This window comes from Odocoileus virginianus, chromosome 11 (assembly GCF_023699985.2).
Source record: "Odocoileus virginianus isolate 20LAN1187 ecotype Illinois chromosome 11, Ovbor_1.2, whole genome shotgun sequence".
NCBI classification, from domain to species: Eukaryota; Metazoa; Chordata; class Mammalia; order Artiodactyla; family Cervidae; genus Odocoileus; species Odocoileus virginianus.
Window position 1 is genome coordinate 25282263 of NC_069684.1, and position 12676 is coordinate 25294938.

The 12676-nt window shown below is 42.6% G+C and overlaps 1 protein-coding gene across 1 annotated transcript; it reads right to left on the reverse strand.

Annotated features, from left to right (window-relative positions):
• Positions 1-5387: 5387 nt before the first annotated feature.
• LOC110142834 (PRAME family member 8-like) lies at positions 5388-11105 on the reverse strand. Its single transcript, XM_070473740.1, has 5 exons — positions 11037-11105; positions 10261-10389; positions 7874-8181; positions 6945-7517; positions 5388-5940 (listed from the first exon to the last, which is right to left on the reverse strand). Exons 1-5 carry the CDS (start codon positions 11103-11105, stop codon positions 5388-5390), a joined length of 1632 nt encoding a protein of 543 aa, XP_070329841.1.
• Positions 11106-12676: the final 1571 nt, after the last annotated feature.

Genomic DNA, 12676 nt, shown 5'->3' on the forward strand with positions numbered 1-12676 from the left:
TATGGTTTTTCCAGTAGTCACGTTTGGATGTGAAATTTGGACTATAAAGAAAACTGAGCAGTGAAGAATTGATGCTTTTGACCTGTGGTGTTGGAGAAGACTCTTGAGAGTCCCTTGGACTGCAAGGAGAACAAACCAGTCAATCCTGAAGGAAATCAGCCCTGGTTCATTAGAAGGACTGATGCTGAAGCTGAAATTTCAATACTTTGACCACCTGATGTGAAGAACTGACTCACTGGAAAAGACCCTAATGCTGGGAAAGGTTGAAGGCAGGAGGAGAAGGGGATGACCGAGGAAGAGATGGTTGGATGGCACTATCGACTAGATGGACATGAATTTCAGCAATCTCCAGGAGTTGGTGATGATCAGGGAAGGCTGGCATGCTGCAGTCCATGGGGTTGTAAAGAGTCGGACAGGACTGAGTGACTAAACTGAATGATTGCATGATATATATGTTCTTATTGCCATTTTCTTAATTGTTTGGGGTTTGTTTTTGTAGATCTTTTTCCTCTCTTGTATTTCCTGAGTATATAAGTCCCTTTAATATTTGTTGTAAAGCTGGTTTGATGGAACTGAATTCTCTTAATTTTTGCTTCTCTGTAAAGCTTTTGATTTCTCCACCAGTTTTGAATGAGATCCTTGCTGGGTAGAGTTATCTTCATTGTACATTTTCCCCTTTCAGTACTTTAAATATATCCTGCCATTCCCTTCTGGCCTGCAGAGTTTCTGCTGAAAGATAAGCTGTTAAGCATATGGGGTTTCCCTTGCTGCTTTTAATAGTCTTTCTTTGTGTTTAATCTTTGTTAGTTTGAGTAGTATTTGCCTTGGTGTGTTTCTCTTTGGGTTTATCCTGTATGGGGCTCTTTGTACCTCTTGGACTTGATTGACTATTTCCTTTTCAATGTTGGGAAATTTTTCAACTGTCAGTTCAGTTCAGTCACTCATTCATGTCCAACTCTTTGTGATCCAATGGACTGCAGCACACCAGGCTTCCCTGTCCATCACCAACTCCCAGAGCTTGGTCAAACTCAACTATAATCTCTTCAAACATTCTTTCATACCCTTTCTTTTTTTCTTCTTCTTCTGGGACCCCTATAATTCGAATGTTGGTGCATTTAATCTGTCCCAGAGATCTCTGAGATTATGCTCAGTTCTTTTCATTCTTTTTACTTTATTCTGCTCTTCAGCAGTTATTTCCACACCATTTTATCTTCTGGATCACTAATCCATTCTTCTGCTTCAGATATTCTTCTCTTGATTCCTTCTAGAGTATTTTTAATTTCAGTAATTGTTTGTTTCTTCGTGTTTATCCTTTAATTCTTCTAGGTCTTTGTTAATTGATTCTTGCATTTCCTCCATTTTATTTTCAAGATTTTGGATCATCTTTCTATCATTATTCTGAATTCTTTTTCAGGTAGTTTGCCTATTTCCTCTTAACTTATTTGGACTTGTGTGTTTCTAGTTTGTTCCTTCATTTGTGCAGTATTTCTGTGCCTTTTCATTATTTTTTTTAACTTATTGTGTCTGAGGTCTCCTTTTCCCAGGTTTCAAGGCTGAACTCTTTCTTTCTTTTGGTTTCTGCCCTCTAAAGATTGGTCCAGTGGTTTGTGTGAGCTGCATGTAAAGTATAGCTTTGTGCTTACATTCTAGTGGGAGGAGGTGAGTTTTATTTTTCCCTCTGATGAACAGGGCTGAGTGAGCTAGTAATCCTGTCTGCTGATGATTGGGTTTGTATTTTTGTCTTATTTGTTGTTTGGATGAGGTGGCCTGCACAGGGTGCTGCCGGTAGTTGGGTGATGCTCGGTCTTATATACAAGTGTTTGCATTCGTGGGAGTTCTCACTCTTTGATACTCCCTAGGGTTAGGATTTCTTTGGTAGTCTAGGGTCTTGGAGTCAGCACTCCCACTTTAAAGGCTTGGGGCTTGATCTCTGGCCAGGAATGGAGATTTCACAGGTGGTTTGTTATGACATTAGATGGGTTTAAAACAAATACCCCAAAATGAGAAACCAAAGACAAATCCCAGACAAATAGCAATTACAAAATCAGGCAAATAATAATTAAAACAACATACACAAAACACATACACTCATAAGCAGAATCAAATAGTCCAACAAAAATAAAGTACAATAGATTGACCCAGTGAACAAAGGAAACCAAAAATGATATCCATCAATTAAGAACAGAACACATGTAAATCCATGGCTGATTCATGTCAATGTATGACAAAACCCACTACAATATTGTAAAGTAAATAGCCTCCAACTAATAAAAAAAATGTATATTATCTATAGTGAAACAGATCACCTGTATGCATGAGACAAGTGCTTGGGTCTGGTGCACTGGGAAGACCCAGAGGGATCCGGTGGAGAGGGAGGTGGGAGGGGGGATCGGGATGGGGAATACATGTAAATCCATGGCTGATTCATGTCAATGTATGACAAAAACCACTACAATATTGTAAAGTAATTAGCCTCCAATAAATAAAAATAAATGGAAAAAAAAGAACAAAACTAAGGGACAAGCTGGAAAACAAAACTAAAGCAAGGTACCAAATTTGAAATAAAAAGGTAATGAAAGCAAAATGAACAAATATGGTGAGAAAAAGAAAGAAAAGAAAGAAAGAATAGAAATGCAAAGTTAGATAGAGGTAGATAAAGAAGATTTATATATATATATGTATATATATATATATATAAAGATTAAGAGGAAGAGAACAGTAGGAAAAGCAAACAAAGCAATAAATGTAGAAAAATAATAAGCTTAAAAAAATTAAAAATTTAAATTAAAAAAGGGGAAAAAAGTAGAAAAGGAAGACTTTATAGAACTGCAAAAGGGCAACATAAAGGCAGAGGTTTATAACAGAACCAAAAAGTATGATTAAACACATCTCAAAAGCGTAAATAGGTTTCATAGTGCTAATAAAACCGACAACTACAACAGAGGAAGGAAAACAGGGGAAAAAATCAGAAGAAACTGCAGAAAAAGTCAAAATATACGACTAATAAATGCTTTTCTTTAGCTTTTGCTGTCAGTGTCCTTTCCCTCGCTGGGCGTTACAGTCCACCTTGTCTCCCTAGGATGCCCTCCAACACTGTGCTGGTCTCTGAACATGCTGTGGCGCCAGCTCAAACTCTGATCTGGTCCTACTCCTGTGTGTTCTTGCCTCCACTGTCCACAGCTGTCAGAACAAGTGTGGTTCCTTTTGTGGGAGCTCTCAATGTCCTTTTATATATTCCATAGACAGAGTCTGCCTAGTTGATTGTGTGGATTTAACCTGCAGCTTGCACAACTGGTGGGAAGGTTTTGGGTCCTCTTCCTTATCCACACTGCCCATGGGTTTCAATTGTGATTTCATCTTCACCTCTGTATGCGGGTCATCCACTGGCACTTGCTCCTGGGGCTGTCCTGGAGGACTTAAGTCTGCCTCAGTGAGTATCAAGTGTTGAAGTGGTGCAGGTGCTTGGGTCGCAGGGGCGCTGGCATCACCAGGTACTCAGGGGAGGTGGTGGCTAGAGAAACAGGAAAAATAGTGCTCTAGAAGGGTAAGGCAACCCACTCCAGTATTGTTGCCTGGAGAACCCCACTGACCGAGAAGCCTGGCAAGCCACAGTCCACAGGACTGCAAAGAGTTGGACACGACTGAAGCAACCCCACATACATAGAAGCAAGACTTTTCTTGCCTATGACAGCGCTGTCCCAGTGAGGTGAGGGCTGAGCCTGAACGTGGCACAGCTGCTTGGGTCATGGGAACCCTGGTGGCGCCAAATGTGCAGGGACACGGACTGCCTCAGCTGCAGCAGTTATGGCCCTAACAGAGTATTTTGGAGCCTCTGGCAGCTGGCGATCAGGCCTCTTTGGCTAGTCTTTCTCCATTGCTCCACTGGTTCAGGTACTTAGAGGGTTCCCTTGCCTGGGGTCCTTCTCTGCTGTTCAGCACCTCAGGCACATAAATTGGCCACCCTGGCTGGGGTCCCACCCTGTTGTTCGTTGCATCAGGCACCCTGGGTGGGGTCCTACTGTGTTGTTCCATGCATCAGGCGCTTGATGTGCAGCCTCTCTATTATTCAACTGCCAATGCTGACAGGTGGGGAGAAAGAGGCTATGGTGATGGCCCCACCTCCTATGCATGACTCAGCAGTATTGTCTTGTTTCCATGGCTGCCTGGCTTTCCTCCACAGACATTTCTCACCACAATCTCCTCCCTCACATCCCCTTGGTCAGTCTCCCAGCAGTCAACAGCAGCCCTTGCCCTGGGATTGTTCCACAATCCCTAAACTCCAACTCCTAGCTATTTCACCTTCTAGGTGACCTGCATCCCTGTCTGGGGTAAATAGGGCTGTGGCAAGGATTGTCTGATTCTCATTTGATTTAGGCTGTCAAAGATCAGCTTCTTCACTCTCAGCCTCAAATGTTTCTTCTCTGACCAAGGCAATTGCCCCAATGTGGGGACCAGACCCCTGTTTCAGTTCCCCCACCCACTGAGGGCAGGTCCAGTCCTACTAACACTCTGGTTTTTCCCCCTAGTTCCTTCATCCTACTGAGTTTTGTGTGGTTCTATATATTCTTTTCCAGTGGTCAGGTACTCCTGCCTACTCTCAGCTGGAGTTCTGCAAGCACTTCTGTGTCTGAAGGTATATTCCTGATGTACCTGTAGACAGAGATGTACTCCACATCCACCTACCCCTCTGCCATCTTGTTTCCAACTGGGATGTGTTGTTGAGGACACTGAGTATGTTTCCTTTGTTGCTTGTATTAACCAGTAGAAGAAAGTAAGGAAATCAAAAGGAAAAAACTAATAAGGGAATGATGGAGTTTCAGATCATAGTCTATGGAGTGCTTTTCACTTGCATTAGTAACTGGAAATTCTGGAGATGTAAACACAGAAAGCATGATAATATCATGGACAACATTTTTTCATTTACAATGAAACTCTTTATTTCTGATCATTTGTACAACTTTGCATACAGAAATAACTCAAACTGAATCATCCAGAAATTCAAGTTCATATTTGACTTTATAAACATGTCTCTAAAAGTCCCCAGCAACTACCCAAATCAACACATCCTTCTAGAATCATGCACTCTTGCTGGATCACATTTACTTCTCTCAATCACACTAAGCAGATATCAGAAACCAGGGGTGCATTTTCCCTTCATAATGGACCTATGTCCTAGATTTCAGTTTCCAAATATCCAGAAGAACGTTTATGATAGAAGGAACCGCCTAGGTAGGGTATTTGGAAAAGGAAATGGCCACCCACTCCAGTATTCTTTTCTGGAGAATCCCAGGGACAGAGGAGCCAGGTGGGCTGCTGTCTATGGGGTCACACAGAGTCAGACATGACTGAAGTGACTTAGCAGCTGCAGCAGGCAGGGTATTGCAGTATTATGCATTGGGACTCAAGTGATCACACATGTCATCACCACAGTAAGGACAGGGGCTGGGGCTAACCCAAATCTTCCTGGGACGTCCTAAGTCTGTAAGGATCTCCCAAAGCTCAGCTTTTAGCTGGGCAAGTCTCTCCTGGTGAAGAATACCCAGAGAACTGTAACTCTCCCGAGGGGCAGGATAAAGCTCTAGACTTAAATCAGACAACCCATCAGTATGACACAGGAGACTCTCCAGGACAGCCATGGAGATGAGGTTCCCACATATGCTGAGGACCCTGAGTTGGGAGCAGCTGCTCAGGACAGGAAGGATGGCCATAAGGTGGGAGTCCATGATCCCACACAGGTTTAAGTCCAGCTCTTCAAGAGTGCCTGCAACTTTCTCCAGCAGAACTTGGAGGAGCTCAGGACGAAAGTTGGTCAAGGTAACACCGTTCAGATTCAGGCCCTTTAGCTGACAGATGTTCCTACACTGGGACAGATGAGTCAAGTCTGATTCTGTAAGGAGGCAGTTGGTTATTGAGATGTTGTACAAGGAGGTCTTCAGACATCTGGAGGGAAAAAAAAGAAAAACCAGCAATTAGATATGGAAAACCAGAGTGATAAGTGATCTCCACTTGAGAGGTAAATTATTGGCCTGAAGCCAAATTTGTTATTACCGTCTGATAAAACTCAATACCCAGAATGTCCAGTCTCATTTTACCTAAGTCCTGCCATTTTCATTTTGTGACTGGATCAAGCTCAAAGAATCTTGAAAACTCCTTTTCCTCATATGTCAAGCAGAGTACAACATACTCCACTTCCTTAGGAGCATGAATGAAGATAATGGATGCACTAGAAATGCTCAAAGGAGAGCCTGAGACAGTCACCATCAAGTGTGGACACCACTGAATTTTAGTACTGGGAGATGAGATAAATATGCTTTTAATTCAGATCTCTTCAGTCAATGCTTGGGCTCCAGATGCCTGTATCTCTGGCCAGGTCAAGCACTTGGAAGACATGTAGAAACAATAAGACTCCATACATTGCCCTGGGGCTGCCAAACTTCTGCAACTTCCAACCGGGCATCATCTACAAACCTTCTATCATTGTTCACTCTCCTTTTGCTTCTGCTTTACCATTAACTTCAGAATCATGCACTTCCAGAATATTACCTTATATGCAACACAAGACCACCTTTAAGGGCTGGGACTTTAAGACAGGCTCACTGTGGTCACAGATTAGTGACCACAGAGTTTCTTTTTAGAAATGCTAATGTCTGATGTGGTTTGTCCTTGTCAATGCCACCTTCACTAACCTGTTTACCTAAGTCATCCGAACAGAGATATCTCTTCCCAAAGAAGAAATCACATACATGCCTGCATTATATTTACGCCCCCTTAATTCATAGATTCCTAACCTGGTGTCCCTTTCCAGAGCTTCTATACTGGTTTTCTCACACCTTGATTGTTCTGCTTATGTGTGACCACAGGTCACAGTAGAGCAGCAAATGAGACAGTGCATTTGATGTTTCACTACTGTGTTCACTGTTACTCAACCAGCGCTGGTCCCTTACCTGAGCATCTGGTTCAGGCGGCCTTCGAGGAAAGCTGGACCTTCCATATGGAGATCCTGGAGGTGCTGCAGCCTGAGGATCTGAGAGGTAAATTGCAGAAAAGCCTGATGGTCCTGTTCCTCAGCAACAGACCCATGAATCGGGGAGAGAAAGAGTCTCTGAACATTTCTCATCTTGCCCAGGAGAGAAGAAAACTTGGCCAGGGTGGACAGCTTTTGGTTGAGACTCAATTCTACCTCCTGTACACAGTTCAGCTTCACCATACTGAGAATTTTCTTAATATTTTCCTTGGACCTTGAAATAATTTTTATCTTCTTACAGCACAGGTGTATGGAGCCTTTCCGTTGCTGCACCCACCTGAGGAGGTAGGTGAGGAATTTGATCGAGGTCTTTGTCTTGAGACAAAGTTCTATGTATACCACCAAGGGAGTCAATGGGTGCTTTGTCCTTGACATGTCCTCAGCCACTGGCGCCATCAGTGAGCTTGAGGACACATGGTTCATGTTTCCAGACCATATGTTCCAGAAGTCCTGGCCAGTATTTCTCAAGTCCAGCACCTGCAGTTTGCATCTCCTGTGGGGAAACAGAAGATCAGGTGAGATTCTTTAAAATATACACTAAATGAAACTACAGCCTCAGAATTTAAGCAACATCCTAACTTCCCATCTGTGCTTTTACTTCACATTCTTGATATCACCTTCTGTCTTTTCTCTCTCCTCTCTTGCTCACTTTCCTCCAGCTCCTTTTCCTCTTCCATCCTTCTCATTATACTTTTGTAAGGTATTTCCCAATGTGATCTCAGCAATGCTCAAAGCTTCTGAGCTTTTTCAGAAGTCTCTGGTCCAACCCTTGGTCATTCACTGTCTCTGACACCAGCAGTGTCTTCTAGGACACCCAAGATCCTACCAAACTACCTGGATTGGACTCACCTGGGGTGAACCTTCTGGGCCAACAGGACATCAAGACCACCCAGCACTGCTTGTATGGTTCCTTGGTGAGGCTTCTGCATCAGTCCTCCTAGAGGCAGGCGGGCAAAGGGCCAAGTTTGCACCATGGCCTTCAGGGTCTCACTGTGTCTGCCAGAGAAGGCGGCCATGAACAGTGGTGGGTAGAGCTCCATGGGCAGATACTCCAAAGAGGAGATGGCCAAGGCCTCATCTCTCACTAGGCTCATTGCTGCCAAATTCACAAGTCTTGGTGGGTTGTAAGCACTCATGACTCTTCTCTGAATGGAATCCTGTGAAAATGCAAGAGGACAAAGCATTCTTCTCAGGTTGATCATACCCATAAGGGTGGTCTCTCTCCCCATCCCTCAGGGAAATTAAATCAGAGCCAAAGTCATTGCCTTGGAAATGATGAACCAGAATGGAAGAAACTCAGTTTGTCTGGCTTCCAGTCTGGATTTGGTAGGCACTAAGCCATAGGTCTGCCCCTCCTGGCACTAGAGCAAGAATCTCTCCAGTATGAAGAATGAAGAAAGGCAACCAGTAGCTCATTCATTTCCTTCCACTGCTTTGCTTAATGTGTTTCCCTGTTGTGCATTTGTATCAGGAGATTGAACAAGTTGACTCCCTTTTTCAAAGGTGAAAACATGTAAAGAATCACACAGGGCCCAAATTATGGGGATGGAAGGTCATGTGGAACTTGAACTTCCATCCTCAGTTCCCACAGTTAACTTTGATTGGAAGGATTAAGGAGATACCTTAAAAGAAATGCCATTTGTACATAGATTAAAACTTTAATGTCAAGAAATAGCATTTCAAACAGTTAGATGTCTTTTATTATCCAGAAAAAACTGCTTGATAAGACATGTAATTGATATAAACCAAAGCCAAAATCAAAATGTTTAGGATGAAGGCAAAGCTACACTTTGAGCCAAAAAGAAAGCCTAAAATTTGTTAACCAAAACAAAAGAAAGAGGAAAACTCTTCCTGTCATGTCAGACTGCATACCATCTTTCATACCTCCTGGCATTAGCAGAATATCTTCCCTGAAGTTGGTAACTTACCAGATCTGATGTGGTTGCGGGGCTGCTCAGATCAAACCTAGTGGAGAACACAGGCATTGACTCTACAGTGAAAAGCTTCTGTGTCTCTTCTCTGGTGCTTCAGGCTTTTATAGAACTTTCTAACCACATCTGCCCTCCTTCTAACTGCTAACTTCCAATCACAAGGCACTACCTGATTAGATTCCAGAGTGTCCATCAGGTTAATCCTGATTGGGTTACTGTTAATCTCCTGGTGAATTGATTGAGTCAGACTCCATTCTTGAAAGAGAAAGAATGGGGTTTGGTGGGGGGTGAGGAATCCAGGACTTATTCCTTGATTCACACCATACAATTGGATTGAGTTTTGCTAAAATGGACAGTTATATTTCTGAGTAGGAGAAAGGTTATGAGTTCCTGACACCATACAAAAAACAAAAACAAAAGCAGTGTCCTGAATACATCATTGTTGGGAGATCTTTGGCCAAATAAATTTATTAAATATCAAAATTAAACAGCTTCATAAAGGTAGGGGTGTCATTTCCTAAGGAAACCAAATTAACTCCTTTTGCTTCCAAGTTATCTCTTAGGGATTATATGGGAAACACAGCAGATTGTGAGTGTAATCAGAGAGCAAGGACTGTGCAATTGGAGATGCAGTTGACTATTCAGGCTTAAGTCCTGACTTTCCTAAAGTATATCTGGTCAAAATCCTAGTGAGTACTAAGGAGCAGTGTGGCAGTGGCCATTCCTAAAGGGACCCTGTGAATGACTCAAACAGCCTCATGGATATTTTTATTTTTTATTTGGGGAAGACAGACATTAAAGGCTTTTCATTGGGTGATGTTTAGAAAATAAACAGGTGTGGCCTAGGAGACAGTCTTCTTTGAGGGTTTTCCTCCTAAAATGTTGAGATCAGGACAGCCAACTGACTTGCAAAGACTAAATCTGAAAACATGAGCAGAGGGAGACATGACTAGTTAGTTCTGTGAAGGAGTACATTTTCATGTCTGAGAGCCAGTGAAGGTGGTCAGTGTTGACTCTGTGTGAACTTAGGGTGAGGAGTGAAATAAGCATGGATCAGTCCCATCTAACCTTGTCCCCAAAATAGCAGCTGCTACCGGTACACATTGTCTTTGCAGTTCTTCCCACAGAGGATGCACCTGAGATGGCAATTAACCTCAGGCATATTCTCTGGACTCATGGAGCAGAACTATAACCACATTGGCCCCTTTTCTAAGTAATTATTGATATTACATTGATAATACTTGACTTACTTTGATACTTATTTTGTGAGTAAAGACATGACTTGCTGCCCATTTCCCAGTTCACCTGATTGCTGCTGGACCATGTTGGGAGGGTTAACAAGGAAACAGGAGGCCAGCAGGAGACCCTTTGCTGCTCCAGGAAGAAGGTGAGGGACAGCACTTGAGTGGCCTCCAGAACAGCTTTGAGGATGTTCTGGGGGCAAAATCAGAAGCACCTTGCTTTTACAAGGAGGTTGAAATGGAAGGATAAAGGAGTTTCCATGGAATCCCCTACAATTTGACGGTGTCTTCCTGAGACTGGGAAGGATGAGGCAGAAGCAAGTATGGAGAAATAAAATAAGTAATTTATTAGGTCACACTAGATTTGAAATAGTGACAGCCTTAAGTAAAAAGAAATATCACGTAGCGAATAGCACCTGAAACAAAATCTTATTCATATAAAATCATACACATACTCACTCAAGAGCTAATGGTAAATGTCTCTTATGAAATTTAAATTTATATTTGGTGTGGCAGAATCATGGGGGTGCAAAGGCAATTCCAGCCCCAGCAACATCCCCACCCAAGCCCACAGACCGAGGGAGGTCTCAGGTCTAGAAAAACAAAGACATGCATTTTCTCCTCTAATATTATAAAGATCATTGTGGGACAGGTTAGAGTTCCAGGCTTAACAGTTTTCTCAAACCAGAGGCTACAGGGTGGCCACATATATATCACACACAAGATTTTAAATAAAATTTGTGACCAGAGACTGAACACCATGTTTTACATCACAATTTACTCTCCAGTGTCCCTTGGGGGAAAAATATTTAAAGAAAAATGTAACAACACTGAACCCACCTTCCTGAAGACCTTCTCGCAGCATCCATTCAAAAGCAGTGCACTGATGTTAGGTCCCGTGCCCTCCATGTCTCCCTACTCACCTGTCATCCTTCACTAACCCCCCAGCTGGCCCTGAAGGATGTGGGGCTCCTGCCTCCTGTAGGAAGATCCCAGACAATTGGATCTGAGACTGGGGATTTGCACCAGGGAGAGCAGAATTCTGTTCTCCCACAACTTCAGTGGGAAATGGGGCCTGGGGGGTGGTGTTAACTCCCAGGTGGGAGTTGGAGTCCTGGGTCTCAGGAACCACATATACCCAAGCTTTTTCTCCAGTGGCTATGGGAGTCCATATCAAGAATAAACAAAACCCAGCATTAAAATCCAGATTCATGAGCAATCCAGGGCACCTATAGTGTCACAAGAAGCCCAAAAACTATTTTTCCAAAAAAGAACTCTCTCAAGGCCCAGGGCATGAAATGAGCTGCAAGAAATTTAATGGGACCTGGCAGTGAGCCTCAAAGTATTTGTAGGTCAACAGGGCTTAGCCTTCCAATTCAGGCATGAATTCTCTGAACATCCCTAAACCTACAATCACCAACAGGCCCCAGAAGATTTCCAAGAATAAAGAGAAAGTCATTGGAATGGGAAATCTGATTTAGATTTCTTTCACTCCTGCTCCCTGAAGTTAGTGCCAATCAGAAAAACCCTGATCCTGAAGCCAAAGCCAATGTTAAAGAATTGTCAAATTGGCCATCAGAAGACAGACTTTTCCCAGCCAATAGGTTGAACTCCAGGCAGAGACACCCAGGCTTGCTTTTATTTTTATTTATTTATTTATTTTTTGCTTCTAAAGACACTGATTTTACTTTATTTTTTTCATTTATTTTTATTAGTTGGAGGCTAATTACTTTACAATATTTCAGGCTTGCTTTTAAAGTGTTGGCTTTCATAATCTAAGCATCGCAAATTGGCAGAGGAAATGGCTGGCATAGGAGGCTCTCCATCAGATGTGGCCTTAGATATTGTCTTGATTATGCTTGCAGCCCTGTAATTTACAGAGGGTTTATTCTGCACCAAGTTGTAGGCTCAGTGCTTTTTTCTGAGTTACAGATTATATGGTAATCATTTAATAGAGCGAGAAGATGAGTGAAACTCCAATATTTTGGCCAGCTGATATGAAGACCCGACTCATTGGAAAAGACCCTGATGCTAGGAAAGATGGAGGGCAGGAGGAGAAGGGGGCAACAGAGAATGAGATGGTTGGATGGCATCACTGAATCAACAGGCAGGAGTTTGCGCAAACTCCAGGAGATGGTGAAGGACAGGGAAGCCTGTTGTGCTGCAATCCATTGGTTGCATTTTTAAGGTTAATTAACACATATCCCATAAACAGACTGTACATTTTTTTATCCCCTGTGTTATACAGTAGGTTCTCATTAGTTATCTACCTTATACATAGTAATGTGTCCATGTCAACCCCAGTCCCTCAGTTTATCCCTCCCATTGTCTTCCTTGTTGCCCATATGATTGCTATCTACATCTATGTCTCTATTTCTGCTTTATAAGTAAGTCCATTTGTACTACTTTTTCTAGATTCCATATATATTTTGCTCCTGGACACATCCCCAAGGAAAACCATAATTCCAAAAGATACATGT

Excerpts from the sequence above, each read along its gene's own strand:
- LOC110142834 (XM_070473740.1), bottom strand. The coding sequence starts at position 11,105 with ATGGAGGGCACGGGACCTAACATCAGTGCACTGCTTTTGAATGGATGC. Across the intron at positions 10,390-11,036 it reads GCGAGAAGGTCTTCAGGAAG|AACATCCTCAAAGCTGTTCT; the intron begins GTGGGTTCAGTG and ends TTTTGCCCCCAG. Across the intron at positions 5,941-6,944 it reads CGCCTGAACCAGATGCTCAG|ATGTCTGAAGACCTCCTTGT; the intron begins GTAAGGGACCAG and ends TTTTCCCTCCAG.